Raw genomic sequence first — 18,902 nt, forward strand, 5'->3', positions numbered from 1 at the left:
TCCATATGAAGAGTAGTCGATTTTTGGTAAAAAAGGAAGGTTATACACTGCCTTTTTTTGAGACCCGAAAAAAAAATTGTCTCAGATCGACCCGGAAAAAAAATGTTCTTATAGAATGTGGCCTGTAGAATCCATAATTTCAAACAGTTCCAAGATTGGGCTACTAGTTCAAAAGTTACAGCCCTTTGAATTTTTTTTCGAAATTGGTTTCTAGTCTATAACTTTTGATTGAGAAGTCTGATCGAAAAAGTACGAATTGATTTGGATTCTACGCACCCAAATTAATAAGAAAAAGTGTTTTCCCGAGAATTTTTGGTGTAGTCGATTTTTGGTAAAAAAGGAAGGTAATACACTGCCTTTTTTTGAACCCCGAAGAAAAAATTGTCTCAGATCGACCCGGAAAAAAAATTTTCTTATAGAAAATTACCATACAGTTTTTTTTACGTTGCAGCTGATAATTAAAAGTAACAAAATATACAATCCACACGAGGTGCGTCGCCTATCATTGTATTTCAGCACTTTCATACTACGACAAAAAATGATAAATTCATTGTAAAACACTTCAATTAAAACAGAATTTTTTAACAACCTAACATCAACCCCAATTAGAGAAACGTGTTAATAATTTATTAATAGTGCAAGAAACTAAATACAGCACATACCTACTTATAAATTTCCAACGGGCCATTATGATCTACAGGCCAGGTGACAACCGCCACCCGCCCCCCCGGGTCAGTCCGCCCCTGCTAATGGCTAAAAAAGGACGGGGTAAAGGTACATTACTAACATGTAGGTACGGTTTTGGTCAGAAGTAATCTCCCTCGATTATCACAAGTGTCTCAAATATTCTAAAACCAAGCATATTTATAGATCAAGGAAATTAGAACGCTTGAAAATCGATAAATTTTCGGGATCGCCAAGTTCAGATACCCTCAAAATGGCCCGAGGATACTTAGGCGTGGCGCTACAGGGCGGGGTGAAAAATAAACCGTGCCGAGAAATTGCTCGGAAATCGTTTTGGTTGAGGGTTTTTGCGGTCGCCGAGTCCATATCTGCCCTATAAATTTCCCGAGGGTGCTCAAGGGTGGCACTGCACAGGGGTGCAGTAGAATGAAAAAACCCGGGCCCACAGGAATCGTTATTGGTTACTCGAAATCGTCACCCCTGCATCCCTGGGGAATTTAAGGGCAGATGTGGATTCGGTCTAAAATCCCCCAGTTACCCCCCGAGTTCATTTTTTACTCCACTGAACCACCGGCACGCCATAGTGCCGCCCCTGAGCATTCTGTAATTAGAATATTCTGTTCTGTTGGGCAATAAATATTATTATTATTATCACCGGCCAATTTCGAAGGCAGATATGGACTGTGCACCTCTGAAACCTGAGGAACGATTTCTAAGCGGTTCCTGGCTGGGCAGCTCTGAATAAAAGTGACATTATTGCAAATTTTACAACTCCCAATGTAATTCGCAAGACAAGATTTTATTCTTGACCAATAAAATGAACTACATGATTTTTATTTTATTTTATTGTAGCAATTTTCTAGAGCGATATCAAGAGGCCATCAAAGTCAATAATTAAGGATTAGTCATCGCCGGATGTGTTCGTCCAGGATATGCTGACTCTAGAAGCTTTTCGTTTACTATAGTTTAGCAAATTGAATGGTGTTTAATGGAAGTTCCAATATCGACACCGAAGTGATAAATTATGAAATTCGGCTCACGTTATAAATTTACATGTTCCCGTGTCGGTTTGAGTGGACCTTTTTAATGCTCTAGGTCTAGAAACTATCAGTCGGCTATTTAAAAACTCAGAATTTCGTTAACTACTACTTCCATTTCGCATGTTATAAAAAAATACTAACTTAACCTTAATACTCAACAATGTTACCTGAATCTCAGCATCTCAAAGTTTACTCACAGATTTTTTTTCATATTATGTAAAATGGTTATGGAGGATTACGTTTAACCTTACCCATCTTACATATAATATTTCATCGTCTATGGGTCTAAGGTTTGTTTTAAGGTTGGTTACAGATTATTTAAACATAATCTAAATTCCCGTTCCTTCCTCTGCTTAGAATTTGTCACCATCAAAGAGCCAATCTGACATCTGTAATTACAATGAACTAAGAGTCGTCTATCAAAGAAGTGTTGTTCCGAAGTATCATCATTTGGTGTTTGTGAGTTATTTAATGAAAATCGCAGTTACGACCGGATATTTTGGATTATTAATACTAAAATTTCGTTAATTCATTGTTAAATTAATTGTACTTTGGCCCTGAGTCCCTATTTTTAGGGCATTTTATTCACTTTCAAAAAATAAAAAGTGCACTTTTGCGCTCTTGATAATGTGTTTGTCTGTCTGTCTGGGTCACAAAGGCTCCGGAACTACACCACACTTACAGACTTGGTATTGGTGTCTTCTGATCAGAAATTAAAAATTATTTCATGTTTGTATTCTCCTAATTAAGGCATGAAAAGTCCTTAAGGGCAATTAAGAATGAAAAAAAAAACTCACAAGCGGCTAAACGAATTTTTTTGTATTTTTCCTTATCGACTTTGTTTTTTTGTTAAATTTATTGATTGTAAATGTGTAATCGAACCCAAATTACGAACTATGAGATAAGAGTTTTCATGATAAATTGTTTTCTTGGTACTCATCAGGGATATTCCAGGTGTTTAATTAAAAATTTGTAATATAATTCTTTGAAATTGCAGAGGCGGTTTTAAGAAAATTGCTAGTAAAATTCCCAGAAAAGATATTGGCAAGTTAACACACTTTTCAAGCAGAATCTTTTTGTTTAAAAGAAGGTTTTTAAGAAGGCTTTGAGAACAAAGGAAGGATAGACCACAAACAAAATATCCAATTTATCTATGTCTATGGCTATGCCTAAACAATTGCAAGATATCAAAAGTTTTTATTAACAATAATACTAAATAAAGAAAACATTTACGAAATTCTTTCCAGCTTACAAAAATAGGTGGGTCCATAGTTTTGCTTTACCAGCGGTATGACTAAGTGTCCATATCTCATCAGTTGTTGATTGGCAAATTTATAAACATTACGAAACGGCGTCAGAGCCGGCCCCAGGTCCCTAATAAATTGAAACATTTACGAAACGGAAATACCGCCTTTGTGAACTTACTTAACAATAATTTTTCTGTTTGTTTCCTCCCATATTCGCTTTAATGCCATGTGAACGACACCGTCATTTTGTATGGGGCTCAAGGTGCAAGTGGAGTAGACCACTACGCCACCCTTTCCGATTAGCTTCAATGCGTTCACCAGCAGCGCCGATTGCAATTCGGGTAATTTCAGTCTCTCTTTGATTCTCGTAGGTTTAAAGATGTTATTGTCATTTTCGAGGACCGAGTGTCGATCGGTCGTGCACGGAACGTCAACCTGAATTCGGCAATTAAAACGATTTCATTCCGCAAAGACCACCTACCAATATTCTGTCGAATTCCTCTTTCTCAATACCCCGTCCGTCCGCCTGAGTCACTTTAATACGATTCTGTTTAAACCACCGTTCGTCCAAATCGTAAAAGTACTGCTCTAAAACGTTTAAGATTCGATTAACTCGCGACAGGCTGACGTCGTTACATACAACGCACTCCGGATAGAGAGTCTGAAGCGCGACGTAACTTTTCCCGCCCGGCGCCGCGCACATATCGAGAAATCGGTGTCCCGGTTTCAAGTCGAGCGCCAAAACCGGAAGCACCGAGCCTCCATCCATTACGTAATAGTTATAGACGTTGGTGAGATCGCGTTTCGGCGACTCAAACTTGGAAAAGTTATCCTCCTCGAAGCAGTAAATGTTTAGGTGTTCGGGGAAGTGGAGGTTGTACTCCTTTTCGAGTTTTGACGATTGGGCGGTCTCGTCGAAATATTTATAGTGTTGGGATTCGGGGATGAAATCTTCCATTCCCTTAAGTTTGGTCGCCGGTAGAAAGTGACTCAAGGAACTTGCGCTTGAACTATCGTTCGAGCTAACCAAGCGCGACGAGTCGATGACTGCGTTAGATAAGCTTGCCTCTAGAGAAGCGGTTGGTTTTTCTGCCTTCTCAACAGGCAAGTTCGGTTGTACGTCTTCAACTGAATCACTTTCTTGTTTAATTATATTTTCCAAATAGGCGAGACGTTTCCTTTTTTCTAAAGCCTCGTTAATATTATCCTTCTCTAGAGTGTATAAAGTACGCATGTTTAACGCTCCTGCATTTTCCAAAGCGGTCATGGTGGGCTCAGTGTCTGCGTAATTATTGAGCACGGCCACATACTTCTGCTTCCCCAACAGGCCTTTCCTAATATTCAACCACAGAGATCCGTATACGTCCTTGTAGAAATCGTCAAAGTGTTCGAGCGCTTTGTCGGTAGGATGAATTTTCTTACGGAGCACGGACTAGAACGATAAGTCGAAGAGAGGAAATAATAAAAAAGGAGCCTACCCAATGTGTTGCTTTGTGTTTACTTCGTATAAGTTGTTTAATTAAACTGTTTTTTGTATGCATTAATTTAAACATTTTTTAAAGAAAACAAACCTAATTTTAAGGTTATGTGACATGTGAGCGACCAACGTCAGTAGGTGCAACGTCACGAAAAGTCAATATGAACTACTACAAACCAGTGGCGTAGTTTGGACCTCAACAATACCTATTTTTGGTCCTAGCCTATTTATTTTCAATTAAACTTTAAAAGATTTGAAAGGTCTTTAAGAGCGTGTACTACGCTTAAGCAGTGAATTTATGGAACTCTCAAAGTCTTTAAGCGCCATACAAACTTTTAAGATCATTAAAAAGTCCTAACAGCTTTCAAGATCCTATAGAACTTTTTAAATATTTTATTTATAGTACCTTAGTATTTAAGAGCATTGCAGAATCTTTAAAAACGGAGCTTTTAAGAGGCTACTTTCATTTTCAAAGAGCGGCCGACTGTCGATAGATTAAATAAAAGTTTATGTAGAAAAAAATGGTGCCCTTTAATATTTCGTTTAGGCCCACCTACGTATCTGTTTACAGTGCCCTGGAGAGAGGAACCATTAAGACGACCTTGAGGTGCTTTTCAATGATTTATTATGCACGTTCAACAGCACTTTTTCAAAACCAAACGAAGATAGCGCACATTCTAGAGAAGACCTGGAAAAACTCAGATAGGGTAAAGAAACTGTGGAAAGAGCCTAGAAAATCGACACCAAAAAGAAACTTGACCACTGCGAAAAAGGATTAAAAATAAGATTTGGAAAGTTTTTGAAAGCTTGCTTTTTTAAACTCGCCTGGTTCTGAAAAGAGCCTGAAGAGGATAATTACGATCCTGGAAACTCTTCTAAACGCGTTCCAAACTTTTCACAACAATAAAAGGCGTTTCAGATCAATATAGGTCCCCCAGAGCATTCTACCACCCACTCAGAGTTCTTTTGCTTCTTTACAAAGCATCTTTGTTGCCTAGTGCAGCCCAGAAAGCCCGGAGATGGTGCTAAAACGCTCAGCAATGGCCGATAATATAGTAGAAATGACTACAAGTCCGAAAAGACGTAAGAATGCTTTGTCAACGCTTTAGCCAACTATGGAAAACATTTATTGGATCCCAGGAAGAAACTTAAGGACTTCCTGTAGCTGTCAAGTGCTTTTTAAAGTCTCTTAAATACATTCGGACGATTTAATTCCGGATGCTCTTCTAGTCTACTTTTCCTAGGCTCACTTTTTTCTGGAAAAGTGACAACCTAAAAAAATCTAAAGTGCTCTTTAAGCTTGTACAAGACCTCGGGAAATGTTAACTGGCTTTGGAAAGCTTTACCATGGCTCTGTTATTGTGTAAAAGAAAAATTGCAATTAATTGTTTTTGAGGTAGGTAACACAAATTTATGTTTTTTCTATGACTGAAACTATAATCGGCTTTTGAAATATTTTGAAAATTAAGCGATCAATTCTAAAAAAATGTATCCTAAAATAAGGGATTGGAACTGGAACCGAAAAGAACCGGTGCTGCAACCGAAACCGATTGCTCGCAGTATCCCGTATTTTGGTCGCACCAATGGAAATGTGAGTTGGTTCCCGCCATGGGCATCTTTTGCGATTAGTGTAGCCAAACGCCATTTTGGAGGAATTATTAGATGCGATAGAAGACGACAAAAATATGTAGTACATTAATTTTAATTAAGAGTACTCTTGACTTAATTTTTTAGGCAACCCATTTGCAATGTGTTTGTTTGCATATGAAGATTACTAAAAAAAATATATTTCACTCCATAGACAGATGATCTTATGTGGGATCTTACACTATAACATTTTCTTGGAAAATATGGACGTATACATACGTATGTCTATAATAGGTAATACATATAACCTTTGTTTATTCATTTATAAACAATGATATTAACATCATATTATTTAACAATTTTCTTCTGCATTCACTTGAAAAACTTTCATTTCAGTTTTCATTCATTCATGGCGCATTTGAGAGTCATTGTCTAGGAGTTAGAAGAGAAAGGAATGTATAAGAGGATTACTTACGTAAAAGGACAATTGCAATTAATGGGCACAACAAAAGGGAGGTGTACGCAGAGGTGCCACAGGGGTCAGCCCTTGGACCGACTCTGTAGAACATATTACATGGCGATGTTATGAGAATCCGTTCCAAAAGGTACTATAACGATTGTGTTATGCGGGCGACTTAGCCATACAGGGTGCGTGCAAAGTGTTGGAAAACTCAACGAGATAGTAAATGTCACCTTGCATGCAGTCAATGATGATTGGATAAAGACAGGCAAGTCTAAAAGTATCAGCGGCAATGACTGCAGCCGCAGCATAAAATGTGTAACGGCACCTAATGGCTAATAGGGGGGTGAAGATAGTCCACTAAGAAAAAGATTATTGTGGAAAACTTATTATTGAATATAAGTATGATATATTATACATTTTGGGAAAGCTCTTAAACAAGACAGCGAGAGAGGCAATGGAGAAAATAAAGAGAGAGCATACCAAACAACATAATCGAGCTAGTTAATTTGACTAGTACAGTTTATAACTAGAAGGAGTAATAAAAGAGAAAGAACTGGACTGGATTCTGGCCCCAAATGATTTCTATTTATTTTAATTTGTTGCCAGTACGTTCACTAAATATGTATATACACATTAACAACACGTACGCAAAAATTTGTCAAATGGTCACAAATTATAAAAGTAAAAGCACATTAAAATCTAAACATGGACATGCAAATACCATGCGATCAAAAATGAGTTACTGTCAAGTCACCTTTGGAATTTTTGTTTACATGGGAAATCGTACTTAACTTAAACTTCCAAAGGCGACTCGAAAGCAACTCATTTTTGATCGCCCGTTATATAAAATTTTTAGACATAAACAAATGGAAACAATATATAGAAGTAATAAAAAACACCTAAAAGACTTATTTTTTTCTTAAAAATTCAGCTAAGTGATAATTAGTTCACCAATTTAGGGGTTCAAAGGAAGAATTGTCCTTCTATTTTTAAATTTGCACTGAAATCACTTTTATTAAAGGTAGCAGTAAGGTGTGTTGCCTGCGAATGGGGACTGCTCATTTCACAGGTAAAAAAATGGACGGTATAAACACCTATATAGCTTCGGGCTTTATTACACCAAATTCAATTTAGTTTATTTTTCCGACTTTTTTTATTTAAAAAATTTAAAAACTCCACATTTTTGAAACGAATTTTATTTAGGCATAGCTAATGTCGACTGTTTGTTTTACCAAGTACAGGAGAACCGTCGAGTTCATAAATTAATTATAGAAATTCCAGAGGAGGTACCCAACTTCCACCTGTACGTTCTTTGGCATTTACTACTCAACAATGATGGCGTAGTCGCGTTTGTGCGCGTTCTTCTTCAAAGTTCGTAAATTAACCAAGTAAAACTGAACGTGTACGTTATTTTTGTATGGGGGAACGTCTTTAAGACGATTGCAGTTGCCTGGTGAGGGATAATAATAGCAAAAACGTCACATACGAAATAAATCAGTTTAAACGCCGCGGAGAGGATAACGCTTTCGATTTACAAAAAAAAAACCTGTAATTCGGGCGAAAAAGTGCGGATTTTTTCCCAAAGTTTCGTGCTGTTATAAGAAGTGCAAAGATGTCGATTTAAATCAAGGAGGAATGTAGTCTCAAGGCAAGTAAAATTTTGAAACGTTCCGCGATTAGGCCACTTGAAATATGATTAAAAATAAACGTTTTACTGCTATCTGGTTAATTATTATTAATTTTTGAAATGGGACTATGTAGCTTCTTTAAATTGCCGTATGTGACCCGATTTCTCGGAGTAGGTACCTTAACATATGCACATTTGCTAAAGGTCAACATGTTTAGAAGACAGTTTAATGTTTATTCTTTGGCTAAATTTAGTGAAATTTTTAATGGTCTGTTTAGTGTTGATTTTATATACCTTGGCGAGATCGCGGGAGCGCCCAAATTCGTACGTTAAATGTTCAAAAACTGTACCATTTGGGAGCCGCGTGGGATTTAAAACTGAATTTCTTGACACATTAACGGTTGCACGAAACTTCATATTTATAGTATATAAAAAGTATAGTACAAAAGATTTTGTTACTTGGCCAATTCTTTTAATACAATAAATTATTTTGAGCATTTCCGCTAAACAAATTGCGTTATTTTGAGTAAATTAGTGTGTCCCGTTAAAAGTTTTATTCCCCCGCGATGTGTTATAACAATTACACTTTTGTATTATAGTTAAGAGGTAACCGAAAATGTTGAAGAATACATTATTTTGCTTGCATTCCTTCACGCCAACATTAATTATGCATGCTTTTGTTGGTTTTAATATGGCCAACCTACCCACCGGTGCTTGTCATATTCAAAAATTCCCTCCGATTTCCAAAGGCGCGACCGCGTTTTAGTTTTAAATTAAAGAAATACCGTTCGTTTTCAAGAGGGTGCTCTGACTAAAAAGCGTTGGCGTTAATCTGAAATTCACTTACGCATAACCACGGCCAATTAGTCACAAATGAAGCCTTTAAAATTTGGCGCAGTTGTTCTCACCTAACGAGCACCATGTCATCCACGGGTTAAAGAACGAGTCATACATAAAAGTAGCACCTATAATTTATGTTCACACTACCTATTTGTGGGATATACACAGCAAAAAATTCTTTTGGGAAATTTAAAAATGATCAAAAAATGCAGTGTGTCACCCAAAGCTATTTCCGTTTTCTGTTTAAACGAAAATGGAAATGCTATATCAGATAGCATAAGCACTTGCACGGTTGTTAGGTACCTTTTGAACCATAGTCCAATAAGGGAAAGTATTCAAGTTTCAGAAAATATCGAGTAATATGGCACACACAAAAATAAAAGTTGGAAACTGTTGGTTTCAACAGGATGGTGCACCCACGCACAACGCTCTAATCGTGCGAGAATACCTGTCGGACAAATTTCTTGCAACAGGGAAAGTATTATGCCCAATATTTGATATGATTAGTGTTCTAATTAGAGTTTAGCCATTCATAGGTATATTTCTGTATCTTTATTGCTAACTTCATAAGAAATATGCAAAATTGATTGCTGGTCGCTAGTGCCCAAAAGTCGAGAATGTCTCAAATCTCTATAATAATAACAAAAGTCATACAAATTCGTCCTGAATACTGAAAACACTAGAACTCCGGCCGTTGAAGTAATAAAAAATAAAAATAGGGGAGACTGTTTTACCTAAGAACGGTTTTTTAAAGTTTTTTGTAGTAAACATTGACTAAAACTCGAGTTTCAAAAGCTAAGTGTAACAAGTATTTGCCCCTTTAACCCTTAATTGAAATCAATCAATATTGTTGACTCGAACTACTCTACTACTGAGTATAAAACAAGTATAAATTGTGCACTAACTCTTGCGCAGATAAGGGCATTTTTTTAAACCGAAATAGTTTAGTAAATGGTTGCGTTCTAAGGATGCTATGGTTAGCAGAAATTAATTCCTTTCGTTGAGACCTTTCATTAGAGTATGATGAAGGATAAAACAAGGTTTATCCCCCTCCCCTCCCCAACCCCCTGTTTTGATAAGGAGTCAGAAAGTAGGGCGGTAGTTGGTAGAAAACAGCTCCTTTTTTTGAGAACTGGAATACCATGAAAGATAAAATTAATTTCCTCCTCCTTCCACACCCCCCGCCCAACTACTGATCTCGAAAAGGAGTCGCGCACGAAAGTTATAGTTTTGTACAAACCAATTCATTTGGGTGATACCTTCGATTAGAATATCATGAAGGGTGGAACGTGTGTTTACTTCCCGCCCCCCCCCCCTTAAAAATTTTACTTTGCACCATTAAAGGCATGCGTATGCAAATTCTAAGACCAGCTGGTTGTCGTATGTAAAAGTTGCGCACGTTTTATATTCAAAAACAGCATCTCAGGACATAATTCATGGCTCCCACCCCCCTTCGGACAGCGAAAATTTAATGGCCGTCTGGCACAGCTTCAAGGTATAGATAGGCTACATAGGCCAGGACTTTGGGACCATTTCGCTAAAAGTAGTTCAAAACCGCAGAAGTGGGTCCGGACGGACAAAAACGCAAACAATTGCACTTTTTTTTTAATTGTTAAAAACAAATTTTTAAATTAAATTAGGTAGGTACTTTTTTCTGTAATTGAAATTCTATTTACAATGATATCACATATATGTTATAATTACCTTAGAAATTCTGCAGTAATGTTTTTAAAACCAATCGTAGTAACTGTGGACATTTAAACAAAAACAAAAGAGAGTTTTCTACTTGTCATCTCTGTCACAAAATCAGTTTAGTGAACATATAACTTATAAGAACCACAATGCAATAAAATAGTAATTACACAAATGAAAAAACGTTCAGAGGTATAATGTATTGTTGTAATGACAATGCATAGGACGCAAGTGCAATGTGTTTAAATTTGTCTTAAGTTATTAATTATTCCAGTAACTGCTTTTCATTTGTTTTCTTCGCTTCCTGTTGTAAATTTTATGTTTTTGTTTAAAATTCCACAGCTACTGCGATTGGTTCTAAACACATTATTGTAGATTGTAGCTTTAATTTCTAAGGTAATTATAACATATTTGATATCCTTGTAAATAGAATTTCAAGTTTTACAGAAAAAAGTAACCGTTCCATTTAAAAAAATTAATTTGTTCTCCGATGCCCTTTTGTTTTCATATCACTAGCATATAAACAAAAATTCGTCCATACAGCGTACTAGAAAATTACATTTATTATTTTGACAGCATAAATTAATGCTCCCGCCTTGACAAACTTACTTACAAATTATAGATGTAATAATCACAAAAATGAATGAACAGTTTTAATAAATGTTCAAATAAGCCACCATTCGCGATTAAACAATACGCTAATCTGTCATAAAACACTATTCTAAGATTGATGAAGAGTTATGCTAACACGCTGATTTAAAAAGGAAACCCCCTGTATACACAATTTATTACAGCGCAAACTATTTATTACTTGGGCGTTGAAATTGGAACTGACTGAATATTATATATTACCATTTTTGAAGACGCGCGATATTGCTTTACTGCCACGAATTTTGCACATTTTAAAATTAAAAATCCTACTATTTTGTGTAAGTTGTGCTGCGTAGGGTTCTTCTCCTGGATAGATAGTGCAATTCCAAATGCTTTTTTTTTTTATGAGTTTGGCATTGCAATTTAGATAGGTAGGTATTTTATAAAATGAAAAAAAACCAGTTGATCTGTAATGCACTCGTCTCCATCGACAGCGACGGTTTTGTTACATTTCTTATTTAACTATTATAATATACTGATTATACACAAAATTCAAAATTTAAAAAAAAACGTAATTTAATTAAAGAAGATTTTTTCAAAACGTTTATACAGTGTGTCCAAGATAAGAGTGAACGGTATGGATAAATCGGAAACCATAAGCGATCCACAGTCGGTTATATTAGAAAAAAAGGTGCGTATTTTAGGGGTTAGTAAAATAATCATTGTATATTTGTAAAATATTTAAAAAATATTCGAATTAGTTCCGAAGGTAATCGAAAAAACCAAAATTGACCATATTTTTTGCCGTATTTGAAAAGATATCAAGAAACAAATACCTAACACTTCTTCGTAGGCCCACAGATTTTCACTGCGACGTTTCGTCGTTGAGAAACTATCATCAACTTCATATTTTTATATGGACCTGTTATTCAATTGTTCACATTCACCTAAAAAATAATCACGTTGTGTCATACATCATTGCATTCATCGAAATAAAAAATACTTAAATTATACACAGTGTGTCCACGGCTTAGTCTCAAACTAAAATGAGCATACCGGGTGTTTTTTGCCAAACTGTCTTTATTTTAGCAGATATAACAAAAAGTATTAACGAATTTTTTCATCAGCATACTCATGAACTCATGTTTTTAACAAAGATCAAAGCAGGCTGAGTTGTATTAAAATTGAAAGTCTTCCATAACGTAATTCAAAACAACTTTCTTTAAATACATTTTTGTTATATGCTAAAAGACACTTCACTAATTTCTAAAATTCGGCAAAAAGCACCGTGTATATAAAGTCACTAGATATAGAAAGTACCGCAATCATCCGCCATTTTTGGGCAAATTTGCTGCCAACTTAAAAAAATTGACAAATAAAATCTGAATAGCTGTAATTTTTTATAACCTAACTTCATAGTACTCTCATGAGCCCAATGGATTGCGGTACTTTCTATATTTAGTGTCTTTACGTGTATATTACCTAGGCTGCCCTCTAACCTCATATCGAATTGACACTGTTTTAGTCTTAAAATGTTATTTATGTGAAGTTTTGTTTTAGTTGATTATAAAGGGGTTTTTATGGTTGGTATACACAATCATTATCATTAAGAAATAGCCAATAGAAACAAGGTGTATTGTACGTCGCTAACCAACGAAACCATACCTTTGTTTCTATTGGCTATTCCTTAATGTTCTAATGATAGTGCACTAATGATGATGATTGTATAAACCGACAATTACTGTTAAAAATTGACTAATAGAGCAAGTTTGGTAATAAAATTGTGTATTTTTTGCCGTATCTAATTTCCCTTTTAGTCATTTTACATGAACATGGATCTATAACGATGGCCCAAGCGACTTCAAGTGCCTTAAATTCTACTCTATGAAGTCTGGTGAAAAATTGACGATAGGAAGTAATTTTGACATATGTTTTGCCACTTGGTTTTTTGACCATAACCGAGGAACGGTGAAGCAATGTTAATTTTGTACGAAGAAACTGATCGAAATTTAATAAACATCATGTCGTTTAATTTGGCACATTGTTTATTTATTGGTGCTTGCTCCGTTTTGTGTTGAAATGTAATCAAAGGTGTTTTGCGATCCCATTAAACAAATTATTGTAGTTTTATTGAGTGCAAAGTCAAGCTTGATTGATTGCGACGTAATCGTTAAAGAAACATCATTCTGGGCGAGCCTCGGATAATTGGGGCCGTGCGAATGTAATTTTTGTCATTTGAACATCATTACGTAGTTCAATGATTCGAATTTCCTCCGAGGAGTGTTTTCGGGGGAGGGCATATAAAGAAAGGATCATAAATAGAAATCTACATACACAGATTGTGCCGGTACCGAAAGAACAATACAAATTTGTATATCACTGTCAAAAAAATTGGCAAGATTAGATTTTGGCAAGGGATCTTTTGCTATTGTATAAAGTTTATTTATAGATTTTTTCTTTTTTATAAATGATCGGTTAATGTTGTGTGTTTTCCAGTTGAGATGTCCGACACCGGATGAGTGGTGGAGGCGGCGACGGTGGGGCGGGTAGTGCGGCACTAAGAGCGGCGGCGAGCGTAGGAAATACGGCGGAATGCGCCAGATTGTTGGGCTCACTGAAATCTGTGCGGTTCTCAAGGGACGAATTGGGTAGGTCTGCATTACACCTAGCAGCAAGCGCCGGACATGGCTCGGTTGTACGGTTGCTCCTCAGTGTCGCCGCCCCTCGGGAGGTCGATAGTCCGGACGGTGCCGGCTGTACCGCACTTCAAAGGGCCGCATCCGACGGTCACGAAGAGGTGGTGAAGTTACTATTGGCGAGAGGCGCCGATGTCGATCGCCAAGACAACATTCACGGAAATTGCGCCATCCACGAGGCATCTTGGAAAGGATACAGTCGTACGGTTGCATTACTCGCGTCAGCCGGCGCCAATTTAACGAAAACAAACGCGGGAGGCTTCACCGCGTTACACCTCTGCTGCCAAAACGGTCACAATCAATCTTGCCGCGAGCTCTTGTTGGCGAACTGCAATCCGGACCTGCAAAACAATTACGGCGACACCTCTCTTCACACCTCGGCGCGATACGGACACGCCGGCGTCACTCGCATCCTAATCTCGGCGAAGTGCCGCGTATCCGAACAAAACAAAAATGGAGACACCGCCTTACACATCGCCGCGGCGATGGGTCGACGAAAGCTGACCCGAATCCTCCTCGAGGCCAGCTGCGACAAGACCTTGCGAAACAAGCAGAATGAGACCGCACGCGACATAGCTCTGCGGAAGGATCTCGGCGAGATCATCTCCATACTCGACGATGGCAGCTCCAAAAAGGAGAAGAAGCAGAAAGCCAAAAAGCGTTCGAAAAGCAAAGTGAGATTTGACGGTAAACCTCCAGGTGAGTTGTCTACGAATTGCGACTCGACAGTATCTTGGTGTTGTTTCAGTTGACGAAAACGCGGCGAAGAAGCATTGGTCACCGTACGGCTGCCACTACTACCCCGATCCCGAAGCGTTCCCATCACCCAGACTGGACACGCTACCCGACGAGCCCCTGAGGAAGGGCGAACAGTATTATTTAGACTTAGCCGGCAATATTTGTAAGGGACCAGTCGGCGTCGGATACACGTGTTATTGCGCGCCGTTGTTTAGGCACCTGGAGGCGCGCCTGGAGAAGGACAAGCGCGAGCTGCAGAGGGCGCAAGTCCGTCTGGGACAGCGGGTCGCCGGTCTGGAGCAGAAACTGAATCGGGGCGGACACGGGCGACACTCCGAGCGCGTGATAAACGCGAAGGAGAACCACGTTTCCACGTTGTCCAGATCTCGAAGTCTGGAGCTTCTGGAAAGGGACGAGGGAGGAACGTCGTTGCAAGTTACGAGGTGTGTTCCTTTTGTATATGCAGGGTGTCAATTTTAAAACTTGCAGTCGGCCATATTTTCCAAACAAAAGAAGATATTGACAAGCCCCCACCCCCCTGCACCCCCTCTTCAAAAATCCTAAATGGCAACCCCATACTTGTGACACATCGTTGGAAAGCTACTGAAAAATGCTTTCCAGTACTACCAATAAAGTCAATATTTATTAGGACAATTTAACAAAAATTTAATAATTAACAAAAAAAAATTAAACCATGCCTATGTTCAAAATTTGGTCGCTAAATTCGAAGAAACGGGATCTGCTATCAATAAAAAAAAGAAAGCAACCAAGATTGCTTAATGAAGCAGCTCAGGTTGAAGTTCTTAGCCAATTTGCCATAAATCCCTCAATGTCAACATTTAGGTTTTTTTTGTTAATTTTTAAATTTTTGTTAAATTGTCTTTATTGAATATTGACTTTATGGGTACCACTTGAAAGCATTTTTCAGTAGCTTTCCAACGAGGTGTCACAAGCATGGGAGGTTTGGGGGCGGGGGGGGGGGGGGTCGCTCATAACGTCATTCTGGTTCCCCCTCGATACCCCCGAAACGATTTTTCGCGATTTTCAATCTCTTCAATATCAGAATGGCGTTATGAGTGACAACCTCCCACCCCCTTAACACCCCAGCCCCCCTCCCTCTTCAAAAAACCTAAATGGCAACCCCATACTTGTGACATATCGTTGGAAAGCTACTGAAAAATGCTTTCCAGTGGTACCAATAAAGTCAATATTGATTAAAGACAATTTAACAAAAATTTAATAATAATAAACAGATTATTGTGCATTCTAACGACATCTGTCATTCTTATTAAAAATGGGACGCGAAACACAAAATAAAATGAAGTTCAGAACAGAAAACAATATTGTTTCCATGCAAACGAAGTCTAATTCAGAATTCTTCTGCCATAAAATAAAGTTCTGTAATAAATAAATAATCTTCTTTAGTTTGGAAAACATAGCCGACAGCAAGTTTTAAAATTGACACCCCGCATTTCACAGAATATTGCTGTTGTCTCAGTGTCTTTTGATAGATTCTTTCAACATGAAATTTTTTGCGGGTTGTAGGAGTATGGACGAACTTGAGCAGGAAGAAGCCAGACCGAGCGTCAAAGAGATCGTCGCCAAAATTCAACAGCAGCAGGCGGCCGCGGAGGTCGCGGGAGACAACAGCGAGAGCAGCGACGACGACGACAGCCCGCTGCGCATGGTCCAACACCGCGGACCGATGGGCAGCTCAAACCTGGTGATCACCCCGCCCGACCTAAACCCCAACTACGAAAACGTACCGAGCGGTCCTCCGCGCAGCCGGATGGGCGTGTACAGTCCGACGCTGACGGCCCCGAAGTCGAAGTACGTCGAACCGATCGTGCGCGTTCAGGAGCCGAACGTTCGGACGGGTCCTCGCGTGTACACGTCGAGTGCGTGCATACCGATGGGGTTTAGTGAAGTGAACGAGCCGAGCACGAAGTACTACGAGCGCGGCGTTAACACGAGGTTCGCGAAGTTGCGCATGATCGATTGCGCGAACCAAGGCGGCTCGAGGATGCTGGACTCGAATAAAATGTTCGAGAGTACCGCCAACATGTTGGAAAATCCGCACGACGTGATCGATAGAGATACTAATAACGACTCTGGGTACTCGACTAAGGTGTACGGTAGTTCTAAAGGTAATTCGCCTTGTTTAATTGGGCAAACAGATAATGATTGCCTTGGTGCATCCAGTTTAGTTTAGGAGGGAATTATATTTTTTAACACTTACAGGGTGTGTGAAGAAGTTGCAGTCAAATAATACAGGGTGAACGTTTTGAAAGGCGCGGTGTTTCCCATTTTCATAATCAGTATTAAAAGTCACACTAGCTCGTAGTTACACTAATGTCAAAATTGAATGTCCACCTATTGTAAATAAGCGTATAAATCATTAGTAGATATTTAGACAATTATGCATTCCATTTCATAAGGTAACAGCATCAGAGTGGCTAGTAGCTTATTTGAGATGGGTGCTAAAAAGTGCCTTAGTTACGATACGTAACGGTTTTATATAAAAAGAAAACTACCTGATATAATTTATAAGAAATTTTATATATGTTAAAATATTTACTAAAATTGTTATTGCTTATAAAATTTATATACAAAATCTCTGTACACAATTTTGGAAAATTATATTTTCTTATTCGTCGATCAACTTTTTTATTGCCCTACAACCTTTGGGAAACAAAATTTAAAAATAAAAAATGATTTTCTTCCAAACTTTCCGCACGGAAGCATTTTGTTGAAACCCAGTACCTTCCCTTCATTTATTTACTTCTCACGCTTCTCTTCGCTTTTTGTTTTAACAGGTGGTTCTGTTAAAATTTAAGAAGGAACAGTCCAGGGGTATGCAACTTTTGACATGTTTAATATAATCGATCGATTTGCCTTTATTGAAAGGTGCTGCTGTTAAAATTTCAGCAAGATCGGTCCATAAATAAGAAAGTTAACTACGCGCATGCGCAAAAGGATATGTCCCATATTGTTCTCAAAATTAATAGGTGTCGTCTCCAACTAGCAACGAATACGTCTGCAAAATATACGCAATTTGTCCCTTGAAATTTTGAGTTATCGTGCTAACAAACCGGACAACAACAACTGACTTTTTTCTGTGATAAAAACCATACCTACTTTACCGACCCATATATGATTGCGGAAAAGTATGTAATATGAAAATTGTTAGATACACTAATAATATCAAATTAATTGAATGCAGTAAATTAGGGGTCTCTCACTGAAGATCACAACCTACGCTATCTAGTGGTAGAAAAAAGCGGTTATTAAGCAATCCCTAGCATCTGTATACAACAAAATAAGTCACAATCAGGAAATCAAAAAACAATCGGAATTGCGGACGATCTGCAAATGTTTAGTCGCCTCTTACGACACGCAGTGCTCTCTGCGGTAGGAGTATTCTTTCCCGCCCCTACACGGGTAAAGGTTTCCGATCACAAAAGCGTATATTTACACTAAAATTAAAACTCCTTGAAAGTCTTGCTTTAATACACTATGTAACCCTCCACCCAAAAGAAGAACCTTTCTCAGGGCAGGGATGAAAGGCGCCTATAGGTGGAGAAGAACAGAGCGTGGTCAGACAATTCCACCCGCCACCAACGTCTACAATATAAGTAACAACAACAATAAAATAGAATACCATATTCTTAGTTGTTAAACAACACACGAAACATGTTTTATATTATTATTATTTTCTTTTGTCGTTTTTGTTCAATCGTCATTCCCATATGTATGTTAATCATACGCTTCTCATCATCATATAGTTAGTTTCATTCCACTTTGTTGATTAGTTAATTAAATTGGAGGGGTTAAGTGGAAGAGCAGATGTATGGTGATGTACCCCATCTGAACTGCGCCCCATTGGATGGTGTCAACATTATGTTTTGTTTTTTCTTCTATTTTGTTTTATATATATTCCATGTACTATCCAATAAAAGACAATTTATTATTATTATTATTAAAAAGGAAACAATTGTCTACGTTGAGCTAGCTAGGTAGGTTATTTAAAATATCTTCAATAGTTCTGAAAATATCGCAAGAATACGAAAATTTCTGATTTTCCTTTTTAATCTTTCCATAGTAAACTAATCGTACATATAAAATATACATAAGAAAATAATAACAATAGAGAAAAGAAATAATAGAAAGAAATACATACGAAAATTCAAAATGCATTTTTAGGGAAAATGTAATACTGA

The 18,902-nt window shown here is 37.8% G+C and overlaps 2 protein-coding genes across 3 annotated transcripts; one reads left to right on the forward strand and one right to left on the reverse strand.

Moving 5' to 3' along the window:
• Positions 1-2,906: 2,906 nt before the first annotated feature.
• Positions 2,907-4,578, reverse strand: LOC116179718 (5-methylcytosine rRNA methyltransferase NSUN4). Its single transcript, XM_031499541.1, has 4 exons — positions 4,450-4,578; positions 3,453-4,403; positions 3,150-3,406; positions 2,907-3,098 (listed from the first exon to the last, which is right to left on the reverse strand). Exons 1-4 carry the CDS (start codon positions 4,522-4,524, stop codon positions 2,954-2,956), a joined length of 1,428 nt encoding a protein of 475 aa, XP_031355401.1. The 5' UTR covers positions 4,525-4,578; the 3' UTR covers positions 2,907-2,953.
• Positions 4,579-7,689: 3,111 nt separating this feature from the next.
• LOC116178221 (ankyrin repeat domain-containing protein 6) lies at positions 7,690-17,301 on the forward strand. 2 transcript variants are annotated; one of them, XM_031497659.1, is made up of 5 exons: positions 7,690-8,146; positions 13,745-14,643; positions 14,693-15,125; positions 16,228-16,829; positions 16,924-17,301. In XM_031497659.1, exons 2-5 carry the CDS (start codon positions 13,764-13,766, stop codon positions 16,959-16,961), a joined length of 1,953 nt encoding a protein of 650 aa, XP_031353519.1. In that variant the 5' UTR covers positions 7,690-8,146; positions 13,745-13,763; the 3' UTR covers positions 16,962-17,301. The 2 variants fall into 2 exon arrangements, with proteins under 2 accessions (XP_031353519.1, XP_031353518.1); XM_031497658.1 differs by having other exon boundaries at positions 7,693-8,146; positions 16,228-17,301.
• Positions 17,302-18,902: the final 1,601 nt, after the last annotated feature.

This window comes from Photinus pyralis, unplaced genomic scaffold, assembly GCF_008802855.1.
Source record: "Photinus pyralis isolate 1611_PpyrPB1 unplaced genomic scaffold, Ppyr1.3 Ppyr1.4_LG8, whole genome shotgun sequence".
NCBI classification, from domain to species: Eukaryota; Metazoa; Arthropoda; class Insecta; order Coleoptera; family Lampyridae; genus Photinus; species Photinus pyralis.